This window comes from Xenopus laevis, chromosome 4L (genome assembly GCF_017654675.1).
Source record: "Xenopus laevis strain J_2021 chromosome 4L, Xenopus_laevis_v10.1, whole genome shotgun sequence".
Taxonomy (NCBI): domain Eukaryota; kingdom Metazoa; phylum Chordata; class Amphibia; order Anura; family Pipidae; genus Xenopus; species Xenopus laevis.
Genome location: NC_054377.1, coordinates 96,081,501 through 96,097,249, shown reverse-complemented (window position 1 = coordinate 96,097,249; position 15,749 = coordinate 96,081,501). Strand labels below are relative to the sequence as shown.

At 41.7% G+C, this 15,749-nt stretch overlaps 1 protein-coding gene across 5 annotated transcripts in view; it reads left to right on the top strand.

Moving 5' to 3' along the window:
* Positions 1-15,749, top strand: part of cacna1e.L (calcium channel, voltage-dependent, R type, alpha 1E subunit L homeolog) — a 393,059-nt gene that overhangs the window by 362,023 nt on the left and 15,287 nt on the right. For 3 of the 5 annotated variants that reach the window (XM_041590515.1, XM_041590513.1, XM_041590512.1), the window contains 7 exons: positions 6,631-6,756; positions 8,483-8,548; positions 8,637-8,728; positions 9,532-9,697; positions 11,799-11,926; positions 13,629-13,725; positions 15,026-15,131. In XM_041590515.1, coding sequence (XP_041446449.1) covers positions 6,631-6,756; positions 8,483-8,548; positions 8,637-8,728; positions 9,532-9,697; positions 11,799-11,926; positions 13,629-13,725; positions 15,026-15,131 — 781 coding nt within the window. Of the gene's footprint in view, positions 1-6,630; positions 6,757-8,482; positions 8,549-8,636; positions 8,729-9,531; positions 9,698-11,798; positions 11,927-12,305; positions 12,403-13,628; positions 13,726-15,025; positions 15,132-15,749 lie in introns of all 5 variants that reach the window. The other 2 variants (XM_041590514.1, XM_018258508.2) reach the window with 1 other exon arrangement.

The following is a 15,749-nucleotide window of genomic DNA, read 5'->3' as shown; positions in this document are numbered from 1 at the left end:
CACAGCAGATTTGGGGAGATTTAGTCGCCTAGCGACTAATCGCCTCTTCTTCAGGGCGACAATCTCCCCAAACTGCCTTCCGCCTGCTAAAATGAAAAATTGTCTGCGGCAATGCACTCGCGGCACTTTGATTTCCGAAGTTTCCTCGTGAGGCAACTTCAGGCGACTAAGGAAACCGAAGCGTCACGAGTGCATTGCCGCAGTCGATTTTTCATTTTAGCAGGCGGAAGGCAGGGGGAAGGCAGTTCTGGGAGATTGTCACCCCGAAGAAGAGGCGATTAGTCGCCAGGCGACTAAATCTCCCCGAATCTGCCCGTGTGCTAAAGCCCTAAAGGAATATTAAAACCAAAAAAATGACTGTTTTAAAGTAAAATGTGTTGTTTCCGTGCGCTGGTGCAACTGCGGTGTTTGCTTTAGTCATATTACTATAGTTTATATAACAAGCGCCTATGTAGAAATAGGGGCATATATAGCAAGTTAACTAGCAGATAACAGATGCACTCTATTGTATTATATTACAGGTCTTTCCTGTTAGAGTATGTAACCTGTGCATTTTCTCTTTTTTTAGCTTAAATGCCTGCCCCTATGGCCTCACAGTTGCCTACTTATATAAATGATGGTCATCTTTCTATAACAAACACATAACTTTTGCCAATGCATAGTGTAATATAATGTGGCGCACACTAGGGGGCAGATTTATCAAGGATCTAATTGAAAATTCGAATTTTTAAATTCAAAGTCCGAGTTTATTTTAGTGTAATTTGACTAGGGAATAGTCCGAATTCGATTTGAACTTAAAAATAATTCAAAATTATAATGTGAGAATATTGGGGCTTCCTGAAAGGGCCGAAGGTACCTCTCCGGAGGCCTTCGCGGAACGCTGGCTAAAGGATGTATTGGGAGCAGAGGCATTCTCGGTTTTTCTGGTGATTGAGCGCGCCCACCGTATACCAACACGGCCCTTGCCGCCCGGCTCGAACCCCCGGCCTTTCATCATGCGGTTTCTCAATTACCGCGATAGAGACACTGCCTTAACCATGGCGCGGAAGAAAGGCCCGATCTCTTGGGAAGGATGCTCCATTTCTCTATACCCCGACTACTCGCCAGCAGTGCAGAAGCTGAGGGCATCCTATCAAGGCATCAAGAAGCGGCTTAGGGATGCGGGCATGCTCTACTCGATGCTCTACCCTGCGAAGCTAAGGGTGGTAGATGGGGGCGCGACCCACTTTTTTCAGTCGCCACAAGATGCGGACCACTGGATAAACACGCGTGGGCGGCAGGTGGGCCCGCATAACAGCCCGCGCCGCCAAGAATAGTCTCCCAACCTGTTTGTGAGTATGATGGCCATTTTGTCGCATATGCTGTGCCTTTTCTGTTTGGAACTTTTGTTATTATTACTGCTTGGCTTGTTCCTACACTTTGCCCTGGCCCTCGTTTGTGCTTACATGGCGGCCCATCTTGTTTTTCTGGACTCTCATGTGGATGTCTGTAATGGGCCACTATCCTCCCCGAGCGGCGCCATTAGACTACAACTGTAAGGCCCGGAGGATGTTGGGACGGAACTTGTGCTCTAGTGCTGCAACTTCGATGCGGGGGTCACGGATTCTGCACCTGCACCCCCCTTTGGCCCCTTACTGCCGCACGGGTCTATTACCCGGGCATTTGCATCTTCTGTAAATGTTGATCCCGCAAATTATTTACTTCAGTGTCTGAGCCTCTCCCTGACAAGAGGTGGATGCTCCTCTACTCTGACTGTACCACTACTGCATCTGTCATGGGAACAAGAGCGCTCTACGACGGAATCGACATACACTTCGGGGCGGGACATGGTCGCAGCTACAACTCAGGGATCGGTTGCTAGTGATAGGGGCCATTATGCTGCAGTACTGGCTGGAGATTGAGACTTTGACTTTTATGGCCCTCTCCCTATGGCTGGCAACCTCACTTTTTCTGCCACAGTTTAGTGCACGCGTTGCCTACTGTTAAGAGTTACAATTTGTTTCAGTGGTTATTCTGCCTATTAAGGTGCGAGTTCAGAGGTTTTTCACGCGGACTGTGAGTATACTCATCGCATAACCTTGTCACTTCTCCTGTTATACTTGTTCTGGGTTTAGGCCATCTATGTTGTCTAGATGTGCAGGGTGGGATGGGGTAACAACCAAATCGGGGTTTTGTTGGGTTTGTAACATGGTATTGTCATTCAAGGTACATGGGCAGGTAACTGAGAGGAGCTCCATAGTAACATGGCATGCATGGACCGGAGGGCCACTACTTCCTCAACGCTGCATTATTAGCCATCACACAAAATGGAGGGGGGTGATGTGAAACTACTTTCATGGAATGTTCGAGGCTTAAACTCTAAATTCAAACGGGCTTTAGTCTTTGATTATGTCAACAGATACAAACCGGATCTTCTCCTCTTGCAGGAGACCCATCTAGTTGGCCAAAAGCTCCTGTCCCTCAGGAAAAGATGGGTTGGGCACACATATCACTCCTCTTATTCTACCCACTCGAGGGGTGTGTCCATCCTGGTCCGTAAGAGTTTACGCTTCGAACACCTTGACTTATCCACTGACCATTACGGGCTCTATATAGTCCTTCATTGTAGGATAGATAACCAGGATATGATAATAGTCAATCTATATGTCCCGCCCCCCTTTGATAAAGAATTGCTGGACCTGGTATTCGCTAAGGCCTCCGCGTACCTTCCTTGCCCGATCTGCTTTATTGGGGATTTCAATACAGTGTTAGACCCGCAACTGGATAGACTCCCTTTCACGACTCAAAGAACTGGGCCCCTGAAACAATGGATAGAAGCCCTAGGGCTAGTGGACGCATGGAGGCACGCACATCCCCACGATAGACGGTTCTCCTGTCATTCAGCCGGGGCTCATTCCCTATCCCTATCCCGGATTGATGTGGCTATTGCCTCCCCGGATTTCATGCAAGGGATCCTCAGCATTGATTTTCTTCCCAGAGGCCTTTCCGATCACGCCCCCCTCCTGTTAGAACTTCACTTCGCCCCCAAGCAAAGACATTCCACTTGGAGACTTTCTCCTATGTGGCTCGATAATGCGGAAGTAGCAGAAGCATGTAGTTCGGAATATGGTCTCTATTGGGATGTTAACGCAGGCACCAGCAACTCGAACATAGTCTGGGAGGCGTCTAAGGCCTCCGCCAGAGGCACGCTTATTTCGGCCATCTCCAAAGTACGCACCCTAGCCAAACAGACTATGGTCGAGGCTGAGGGTGTGGTCCAAGCGGCTGAGAAAGCTTACTGTGAGTTAAATGACGATGCTACTCATCGGTCGCTGATTGCAGCGCAGATGAATCTAGAACTTGCACAGGTAGCTATGACCAGGAAAAAATTGCTCTATGCAGCACAAAGAATATTTGACCAGGGGGATAGGAATGGTAGGACCCTAACATATCTAGCTAAAGCAGCCCAGTCGACTACGCTGATCCCCAGAATTAAAACCCCGGCGGGTACATATGTAACAGACCCGACCGAAATAGCAAACACCTTCTCTAATTACTTTGAACAACTATACTCCTCACAGGTGCAATACTCAGATCTTGACTTGCAACAATTCCTGCAACATATTCCCTTTCCAAGACTTACCAGGGAGGAGGCCCTTTATTTAGATGGGCCAATTACCCTTGAGGAGGTTACAGAAGCCATTGGTAGTGTCCCCTCTGGGAAAACCCCAGGCTTGGATGGTCTACCAGTCGCTTGGTACCGGCTACTTAGAGACCAACTCGCCCCTCACCTACATGCCACGCTTCTAGGAGCGCCCGACATAGGTTCTCTCCCCCATTCCTTTTACTCAGCTCTAATTGTTCTTATATCAAAGGAGGGGAAAGACCCGGACCTGTGCGACTCGTACCGTCCTATTTCTCTAATAAATACCGATGTAAAAGTACTTGCAAAAATACTATCTAGGCGCCTCAATAAAGTGATATCCTCGATTGTGCACCCGGATCAAACCGGTTTTATGCTCAATAAGAGCACCTCTATGAATCTACGCAGGCTATTCTCCCACCTACAAACCTCTCATACAAATCAGGGCTCTAGACTTGTGGCTGCACTTGATGCCACTAAAGCATTTGATTCAGTTGAGTGGCCATATCTCTGGAATGTATTGGAGAGATTTGGTATAGGACAGAACTTTATAGGATGGCTCCAGCTACTCTATCGGGCTCCAGTCGCACAGGTCCGGGTCAATAACACTCTTTCCAGGAAATTCTCCTTGTTCCGAGGGACTAGACAAGGTTGCCCACTTTCCCCCCTATTATTCACCTTGGCAATAGAACCCTATGCTTTAATGATTCGGCAATCTGAGAGGATCGTGGGCTTTCAATGTGGGAGAGTGGAAGAAAAAATCGCATTGTATGCGGACGATCTCCTATTCCTGGCCGACCCGCAGGACTCTCTTAGGCACGCTCTTGACTTGGCAGATCGATTTGGTATTTATAGTGGCCTAATCATAAATAAGAGCAAATCTATCCTCTTTACACTAGAAACTGATCAGAGGGAGGGTGACATTCAGGGACTGTGTTGGGTGTCCCAGTTCAGGTATTTGGGTGTTCAGGTTTCCAACAATGCTCTAGACTATGTGGCCAAGAACATTGACCCGGTGCTAACCAAATTCAAAAGTGTAGTCGCTCAATGGATAAATCTCCCATTAACAGTGTGGGGTAGGGTGAATCTTTTCAAAATGATATATTTGCCGAAATTCCTTTATTTCCTACAAAATGCCCCGATATGGATCCCCCAACAGGTTTTTCAGCGAATTGACACCGTTCTTTTCTCTTTTATCTGGGCACATAAACCTCCCAGGGTTAATAAGTTGACTCTTCTGGCCCCAATAGATAAAGGAGGATTGGCCCTCCCCCACCTTAGGCTCTATTACCTTGCGAGCCAACTGTCTTTCATCCACAATTGGTTCAACCTTGACCCTGAGAACCCAGTGACCGCATTGCATGCCACTCTGGCAGGTTCGTTTGAGGCTATTCGTAATGCTCCATATAGGAGAGTCAAGGACACGCCAGAGCTCCCACCCACACTGAACTGCCCACAAAGGGCTTGGGCGCTTGCCAATAGAATGCTGGCACGGCCAACCCCTTCGCCCTCCCCGCGCGCTCCCTTATGGAGAAACTCTAATTTCCCGCACCTGCGACAACTTCAAGACTTTGCCTATTGGCCCAAGCTGGGAGTGAAGCATCTATCTGACCTACTAGCAGATGATACCCTCCTGACCCAGACCCAACTCACCGCTACCTTGGGGTGTCAACACATTGACTGGCATAGGTACTTTCAGCTCCGACATGCTGTCACTGCGCAGTTTGGCTCTCTAATTATTCCCACGGCCACTATGCCACATGAAGACAGATTGTGGGATCCGAACCCCCAGAAACTAGTATCTAGCCTGTATAGAATATTAGTAACTTCCACGGGTAGCCCCTTTGCTAAAGCCAGAACTAAGTGGGACACGCTTATTCCCAATCTGGAGGATGATGTGTGGGAGGAGGCAACTAGCGAGATCTACAGTTTTCTGATTTCCACTAAAGATAAAATGGTACAATTTAGGATAATGCACTGCACTTATATTACGCCACTTAGGCTTAAGGCCATGGGTAGAAACTCTGATGCTGACTGTCCCAAATGTGGGCGACCGGACGCAGATTTCTTTCACTTATTATGGTCTTGCCCTTTGATCAACAGTTACTGGGCAAGGGTGGTTTCTCACCTCTCCGATGTGGTCCTGCTTCCTGGGGTACTTGCACCAGAGGTTTGTCTCTTAGGAGTAGTAGAAGCCCTAGCGCCCCTTGTCAAAACCAGATGCTTGCTGCGCACTCTACTATTCTATGCCAAAAAACAGATAGCCATCAAATGGATGAGCCCCCTGCCCCCGACAGTCAAGCAATGGCAAAAACTGGTTAATGATCGACTTCCAGTTATAAAGCTAACGTACTTAGCTAGGCACTGCCCCCAAAAATTTGATAAAATTTGGGGACCGTGGCTAGAGGCTCATGATGAAGTGGTCTTATGATGTAACTCCTTAGGGATGCCTTCTGCTTTATGATCTTGTTCTGCTCCATCATATTGTTTCGCCTGGGGGGTGGTGTGCTCTGGCCCTGTGTGACCGATTGGGGATTTTGTTGTTTACATGTATGATTGTATCATGCTGAGATAAACTGACAAATGTATGGAGTGCTCTTTGCTACGCTGCACTGTAGGTAAGTATTATGATCACTGCCTATGTTACCGGACATATACTTTTATGTTGTGTGTTATGTTTTAAATGTGAATAAATAAATACCTTTAAAAAAAAAAAAAAAATTCAAAATTGAATTTTGAAATTTATCATGTACTGTCCCCTTTTGAAAAAATTATAAAAAAAAAGCTAATTGTAATTTTGTTGAAAAAACTCGAATCTAATTTGATCTAATTAGATTCAAATTTGCCACTTGATCCTATTCGCCCGTTTTAAAACAGCGGATAAATGCAGTCTCTCTCTTCTTTGAACCATATGTTTACTCCTCTGTGCTGGCAATATTGATGGTTGGTTTGTGTGTGTTTTTAAGTACTTCTGAGCCATCTCTGACTATAGCTTTCCAACCCTGTAGTTGGTAAACACGAGCAGCTTTAATATGAGCTTTCTGAAGCTGTTCCGAGCCGCACGACTTATTAAACTTCTCCGGCAAGGGTACACCATCCGGATCCTGTTGTGGACTTTTGTTCAGTCCTTTAAGGTAATGAAAACTCATAATACATCTTATCTGTGTGGAGAAGGGTATCTTAGCTTATCTATATTTTTTAGAATACTATGTGCTTCAGACACTGTCTTTTTCACTCAAAAGAGAAAAAAGAAATTGGACAGTTTAGCCTCTGTCCATTCAGCTTGCAATAATATTTTAATAAGCAAACTACACAATTCTTATAGTTTTAAATGCATAATTTAGTATGATAAATTAAAGTCTTGAATCTTAAAGGAGAAGGAAAGCTACGGAGGCATTTTATTGCCAATAGATTAGGTGCAATAGTGCAAGCTAGAATGCTATATTTATTCTGTAGAATGTTTTACCATACCTGAGTAAAAAGCTCTAGAAACTCTGTTTGTTTAGAATAGGAGCTGCAGTATTAATGTGGTGTGACATCACTTCCTGCCTGAGTCTCTCCCTGCTCTGGGCTCAGATTACAGTAGAGGAGGGAGGGGGGGAGAGGAGCAAACTGAGCATGCTCTTGCCCAGGGCAATGAGGTTTAAGCTGAAGGCAGGAAGTCTGATACAGAAGCCCATGAGTACACAATAGAAGGAAAGAAATGCTGTGTTTCTTTTGACAGGGGACTCAAAGCAACATTACTTTGGGGGTTTACTGGTATATTTAGATGGACCTTTCTGATAAGGCTTACTTAGTTTTAACCTTTCCTTCTCCTTTAAATAGCTGATAATAATGTCATGTGATAAAACATCATATGAATGTAATACAATCTGTAAATCACATCTAATGAATGTCATTTAGCATCTGGTGGAATGATTTATATATAATATTAAACTTTGTATTAGTTCATAATTACACTACATATATGTCAGCCTTCCTGAAAAACCAACCCTAGAACAGTTATAGGCCTTGATTTACTAGCTACAAAACTAACAAATCCAGCCTACAAGATTCTAGAACTTGGTTGCAGAACTGAGTTACAAAGTACACACAGATTGAGTGGAAAATGAGGAATGTGAAATACGAAATAAAAATTGTTTTTTTTTCCGTGACCCATGCACCAATGAAGGTTCATTGAAACTTCACCAGTACAATTTAGCACCTATGTTTCAAAACCAGCCCCCTTGAATTTAAGGTGTAGTTTTGCCTACCAATATAAAATTAGAGACTTCAGAATAGGATGTAAGGCAGGTTTTGTTTACTCTAGAAAAAGTTACCTATGAGTATGTATAATTATTGTGTATAAATACATGCAGGGTCCCCTCCACCCTGAAGGCAAACTTCTAGATATATAAATGTGCTGGAAAATTGCTGTGCTTCAGTAAAAACATATCCCATGGGAACGCTGTATTCCTAGAAAAATCCAACTGATAATAGTAAATCTCTTGCAAGTGATAAGTAACTGGCAAAAGGATAATTTTTTTATGATAGGTTCCTATGAAATGTCTTACATTTAGATGTGATATTGGCTGGTTCTTCTCTAGATGAAGGTATCCAAAGCTACATCTGATGATTGTTTCTTGCAAAAATGAGTTGTCACTGTGGGGACCGGTAATGAATAGATTTCTCCTTTGAAGCTAAACTAATTTATGCCTAATGGGTAATATTTATTGTGTTCGGTTGTTAAGGGTGAGCATGCTGCATTTAAAGCATTTTGAACCTCAGTTACTATGCCACTTGACTATAGTAATATTTTCTGTTAAATGACTCTCATCATTTATTTCTTTTTAATATGATGACAATCTTCTTTATTAACAGGCACTTCCTTATGTGTGTCTCCTCATTGCAATGTTGTTCTTCATCTATGCTATCATCGGGATGCAGGTAAGATTAGCAGTTGGAAATATTTCTCTTTCATACATGGAAAACTGTATATATTCCGATAGTTTGGTCATTGTTTTCTTGCTCTTAGGTGTTTGGCAATATCCGCCTGGAAGAGGACAGCCATATTAATAGGCACAACAATTTCAGAAGTTTCTTTAGTTCTCTTATGTTACTCTTCAGGTGAGTTGTCTGAACCCTTTTTAATTGTCTTTATGATGTCATTTCATAACATGGCTACTTGTTTAACTCTTTAAAAGCGGTCTGATTACATTTATGCCACTACTTTGTGGTTGCTTTGTTTTCACAGTCACACCTACATTTTGCATTATTGCCTTCTACACATGTTACACATTACACATTATTGCATTTTACACTTCAGTTTATTTTGCAGTCACACCAGTTCTAATTCATTTAGCCTGAATTTCTTAAAATACCTGTATGAATAGGAGTCCAGTTGTTTCGCTTAACCTGTGACTGTCAATGACTTAAGCACTGCAATTGGCTATGCGTCTGATGTAAGATCTCTGAGAATTATTGTTCCAGAATCTATGCACAATTCTCAGTACTGCTTGAATGCCTTCATTTTTTATATTTCTAAGACAATACCTAAAGAAATTACCTGATTTTCTGGTCCCCTAAAAAGTGTGATGGGGTTTTGATTATATGTTCTGAATAGCTAAATTGACACCTGTTTTACAGATCTGCGTCCCACCAAAGTACCTCACACCCAGAGCTACTCAAAGAACGACAAGTTTTAAAACATGATAAATTGTACTATAATAAATTATTGTATGGTGGAAATATGAATGACTGTCTGTGGTGGAAATATGGCAATTTATTTACAGTGGACCAGCCAGGGAATTCCCTGGTATCCTGCTTCTACATCTATGCTTTTGTGCTTCCATGTATTTTTAATTTTTGTTTGGTTTCTTAGGGATTATTTTGTGTGGTCTGGCAACTTATTTTCTTTTTCTTTTTACTAGGAGTGCCACAGGAGAGGCTTGGCAGGAGATCATGCTTTCATGCCTTAGTGATAAGCGTTGTGAACCAGACACCAGTGCAACTTCTGGACACAATGAGAATGAGCGCTGTGGAACTGAACTTGCATATGTTTATTTTGTTTCATTCATTTTCTTCTGCTCCTTCCTTGTAAGTTTCAACTGGAAAGACCCCAAACAGATATCCCATTGTTAAAGGGACTGTTAAAAGTTCAAAACTCAAATTTGCACTACATTTCCAACTGTACTCAAACTCAATTCACTTTTGAAGATCAAAGACCTACCAAGTTTGTCTAAAGAGGGTCAAAAATCGATTCAAAGTCATTAAGACTGTAAATTGATTAATTTGTTATTTCAATGGTCAACCAAAGTGATTGAAACTATCCCAAGTATGTCCAGACAATGGACATGCAATATTTAAAAATTCTAATTCTAATTGCTATTAATACAGTAATTAGTATTTTCTTGTAATCCAAATAGATTATTCACCTTCATAAAAACTGTTTTTAAAAAGATTACACCACAAATATTTACTTTTTTTCTCATTCCTTTTTATGTTTTACCATTTTTCTAAAAATAAATTGGTCTCCACATAGAAGCTTATGAAGTCTAGACACTGGCTACCTAAACTGTTTATACTTTATGGTAATCATTTATTAAAGTTTGAATGCTAAAAACGCAAAAAAATCCAAATTTTTAGTGGAAAAAAACCTTGAATTTTTTTGAGATTGTTATAAGGACATAGTCCAAATTCGAAAATACTCCATCTTCAACCTGTTGAGGTAGTGTAGAAGTCAATTGAGGTCCTATTTGCAATTTGATGTTGGGTTTTATACGATAATCCATTCGGGGTTTTTTTCATGAAAGATTCGGACTTTTCGGTGATGAATTCGAAAAATTCAGATTTTTCGTGCAACTGCTGGGAGACGGTTGTAGTTGTGTCTAGGCTTATACTCGAGTCAATACATTTTCCCAGTTTTCGTAGGTAAAATTAGGTACATCGGCTTATACTCGGGTCGGCTTATACTCGAGTATATACGGTAAATCATGTATTTGGTCGGACTTTTATTTAAGACATCAGAAAAATTTGGATTTTGATAAATAACCCCCTGTATGTTAGTTGCTTGCATGTCTCACTGCATGGCTTTGACATGCCAACAATTAATAGTAGTTGCTCTGTAACAGACTTTAGTATACAATAAATATAATCAGTCCAGAACAGAGATTATCATATAGTGAATAAAGTACCCGCTCTTGTAAAATATAAGGATACTATAAGTTACAGAGGAGTTTCATGGAACTCCGTGGTAACTTCTAATATCCTCATATTTTGCAACTGGTGGTACTTTATTTATTATAATACACAAGTTTCAGTGAGTCATGTGACAGAAATGACATCAGAACTCACCGTTTATAACTGATGACATCAGAACTCAACGTTTATAAGGATATCATTTACAAGATATTCATAGTTTTTGTGTATTATATAACAATATAGTCCTGCTCTAAAACAGGTCATCTAAGCAAACCTCCGTAAAACAAAAATCCCACTATGGGGTTATAGTGATTAAGGGCCTCACCAAAATATATCTAAAATACTGGAGCTAGACAAAAAAAAATATAGTGTATCATATTTCAGAAGCAATAACATTACAGCAAATAAATCCATAAACCATAATCAATAACATAGAATATTTTCAGAAGTGTCTGCCAAACCTACTGCCACTATGTTAAAATATAATTCCACTATATTTAAATAACATTCAGTTGGCAGATTCGTAAATAATAATGGATAGTTGAATATAGCAATTCATCAGATGAAATCAATTGTCATTATCGAAGGAATGGGTCAGTGAGTCCAACCATATGACAGCAGCAGAAAATGCTAACAAAGCTAATTAACATTTTGAAAAATTGCAAAAACGTTTTTAAAAAAAACAAAACATTTTTTATAGTGAAAGCAGATTTGAATACAGTACATTTTGTTACAGTAATTTACACCTCTAAATGTGCTTGTATACAGAATAATAACACCTTCAAAGAATGTTCCTAATTAATGATTAGAATGGTTAATGCTATTATGCTGTACCTGAAGAGAATGAAATTTGCAGAAAATTAATGGAAGTGGCATTAAGAAGACTGCTTCAATCTTGCTCCATGTACACTAACACCTAGTTCACTGTCTTCCAGGTAATGACACCCAATGTTTCAATGTGACTGAAAGTGATTTTTAAGTGTGTTTTTTTCTTCAGATGCTAAATCTGTTTGTGGCTGTCATTATGGACAACTTTGAATACTTGACACGGGACTCCTCCATTTTGGGACCTCATCACTTGGATGAGTTTGTTCGGATATGGGCTGAATATGATCGAGCAGCATGGTAATCTCTCAACTTTTTCTTCTCATCTGGACTCGTACCTATTCAAAATCTTCAAAACGTTGGTTGGCAGGCAGGCAAAGCATACCAATTTATTACTTATTACCAAATGGGGTATATTTCCACATATATTTGACATTATAGGATTCTCCTACTCTCTCTTTTAAAGGTTAAGAGTCTACAGTATATTGTATTTATTCTGACCCTTTTTCACATGCTAGGGTAACAATAATTTTAAGATACTAGGGGGTTTATTGCTGCCACAGGAGCTCTCATGGTGCAGTGACTGAAGTTGTGGGGGGTTTCCTCTGTCCATGGAGTCATCTCCAGCTCTCCGTTTTTGAGCTATGCTCTGATTAACACGCCTGTGCTTCTTTTCCAGTGGCAGGATCCCCTATAAGGATATGTACAAATTAGTCCGAGTCATCTCGCCTCCGCTCGGCCTAGGAGAGAACTGCCCATACAGGGTGGCATGCAAGGTTTGGTGCCCGGTCTTTAAGCCCTTTCCACTCAGCAAGGGCATAGCTTATCCCTACCTTCCCACCTTACCCTTCACCTAACTTTCCTTCCCCCTCCACCGCTCCACTACTGCACCATGCAAGGGACCTCAGGCTGCTGCCTCCAGGTTTAAAGATTAACAGTCACTCCCTAACTTTCCCACTAATCAGCAGCTGCACCCAAACTAGTCCCTGGGCCTCAGCCATACTTTTACCCAATGCTGGTGGGGTTTCTGCGTGTGAGCAGTGTTTAATAGGAAAGAGAATTGGTGAGAGAGGGATTTAGGAAAGTTTAGATTAAATAACCTGTACGTTTAGTAGGTTGTGACGGAATGAAGTAATGCTCTGCGGTCAGGTTATGTCTGTCACTCATCCTATCCTTAGCTTTGCTATCCAGTCACAGCCCTTTATGCACATTTCATTTTACAAGGGCCAATGTGGACTGGTGTATCTTGGGGTCTGTGGATGGCATTTGGGAACAGTGTGAGAAGCCCAGACATCCGCATACTTCAGAGATCCAGGATGGCTTGTGTTGGGAGGCAGCTGATTGACTTAAAACTGCAACTTGTCATATCTGGCATGATAGTGGAGAAACTTGTGGGTAGAATGCATGAGAACCTACATGCATGCAGTTTGGAGCATGCTTTGCACTGGTGCATGTTGGGAGCCACATCACAAAGCCAGGAGGAAGCAACTGTGGATCCCTATCATATAGCCAATAAGAACAGCAACTCCATGTATGCACAATATTAAATATCCAGCAGGGATACACGGCTCCTTAACATGCCTCAGCTCAGACAGAGAGTATGATCATCTAGTTCTAGAGCAACATTCTGAGTTTGGCTGTGGAGACGGGTATCTAAGTTAACATGCCACGCTTACACTATCCGTGGGAGGGAGAGGTAGTATCCCCCAGAACTGAAAATTTTAATTGGGTTTGGGAGATAAAGGTTTAAACAACGGCATGCGTGTGGTACAAAGCTGCCTTATTCTGCTCTGGGGGTGAAGGCAAATATTAACCCCTCCCTCTTTTCTGTTTCCCTCTTTTTCTTCTGTTTCCTGTGTGTTTTATACGTCTGTTTTCTCCCTGGTTTGTATTTGCTTTCCTGGATATGCTGATTTTCCTTGTTTTCCTAATTTCTATGCTCATAATTCATTCTTCCCTCACTCCCCCCCCCTTTTCTCTGGCTCCCCCTGTCCATAACCAGTGGCCGTATCCATTACACAGAGATGTATGACATGCTGACTCTCATGTCACCACCTCTAGGCCTTGGAAAGAGATGCCCTAACAAAGTGGCGTATAAGGTACCGGTCCCTTAATATTTGTGAAAAAACATCTACAGAACAAAGATGGGTAACATCCATGGAATTCAATAGTAGACACCCAAAATTTGAATGTCAGCTGCATAGTGGAAAGGATACTAGCAGTTGTTGTGATATTAGGTTGATGTACATCAGAGAGTCTAAAATCAGAGTAAATTTGTTTACTGTTCAATCATATATAGAAATCTAATAATTTACTTAATGGAGATCTAGGCTATTCTATGGAAGTAAAATGTGTGCATTTTGTTTTTTATATTGGGGGGGGTAGTGAATACTTCCAGTAACTTGTTTGAAGTATTCAGTAGATGTTTCAGATGCATCAAAAGATACTTCATAGTATAATGATTTCATTGTAGTTACAGTAAAACAGATACAGTAGATACATTATGGACCACAAAAAAACAATCCCATAAACCAGTTTCTATGTTTGTTAATGAGCTGTTAGGAAAAGCCATAACGGCAGCCATTGTATACAGTGGGACTTCTTGTTGTAAGAATTCCCCCACCACATTAAAGTTTTGTATATTATAGTTAAGTGACAGTTAGGGCCTAAGTGTAATTACTTACTGCACCACCCAAGCTACTAAGTATCCAGTGTAGACGCATTCTGGGATTTTTACTTATCCCTTTGTCTCCTTTGCCTGATGTTAAACCCCTTAATTGGTGGCTGTATGGTTAATGAAAAGAATTTCGCAGGCACACAGGATTTAAGGCTGCAGGGCAAGCCCTTGCAATTTTTTAATGCAGTGCAGGTGCAACGTTTCGGGGTCACGCCCCTTTGTCACGCCCCCCGAAACGTTGCACCTGCACTGCATTAAAAAATTAACCGAAAATCTTCTTGTATGGTTAATGCTCAGGTTCAGTTTGATGGTTATAATAACTAATGTTATGAGTAAGATCAATTGTGATTAGTGTCTAAAATATAAAATTCTATGTAGAGCCAGGATAAGTGGCAGGGTAGTAGGAAGACATAACGTCATTAGCTCTTCAAATTGATTCACCTGGAGAGCAACATCCTCTTGTTGTGTGTGCCAGAGATTATTGATGCCTGTTTCCTTTCTCCAATGAATAAAAACCAAATTGCCACTGCTGATCCAGAATGTTACCCATCAAAGTGACACATATATAGGGTGGAGCTGGGGATATGGTGGGAAGTTTGGGAGTGATGCCCTCTCCCATGTTCTGTGTATGGTGCAGTGCTGATGTGCATATATGTAGTTGCTTTGGTTCCCCTTGTCGATATGTCTTCCCATATTTTGGGCACCCGGTGTTTTTTGTGCAGAGACTGGTCCTGATGAATATGCCAGTGTCGGAGGACATGACGGTACATTTCACATCAACTCTTATGGCCCTAATACGCACAGCATTGGATATCAAAATAGCCAAAGGTAAGGTATATAGAGCACCCTTTTATTTGTAATTTAACAAGATGTCCAGTTCATACTGCTGAAACACAGCCCTATAGCATGGTTCTACCCCCACCATATTTCATTTTAGGTCAAAGTCCTGAGGATCAATTTATTAACCAGGCACAGAGCATTCTGTTTTTGCATTTTTCCCCTCTGGTTGCCCTTAAAGCGGACCTGTCACCCAGACACAAAAATCTGTATAATAAAAGTCCTTTTCAAATTAAACATGAAATCCAATTTCTATTTTTTATTAAAGCATTCATAGTTGTTGTAAGCTCATTTAAAAATCTCCGCTGTCAATCAAATATTGTCTGCCCCTCCTCTATGCCATGGGCATAGAGGCGGGCCGACCATTACTTTCCATTCAGCACTTCCTAAATGTCACTGCTCTCCCCACATTCCCCTGTTGTCTTTACTGTTTAATTGTGTAGCCAGGGCATGGGGATGGACATCAGGTCCCCCATTCTGGTGCACAAACAAGATTCTGAGATGATACAAGGCTTGTCTTAATATCAGTGTCCACAAAATGGCTGCTGCCTGCTTGCTATAATTTTGAATTCCCAGACTGAAGGAAACAAGATTCAAATAATTTATATA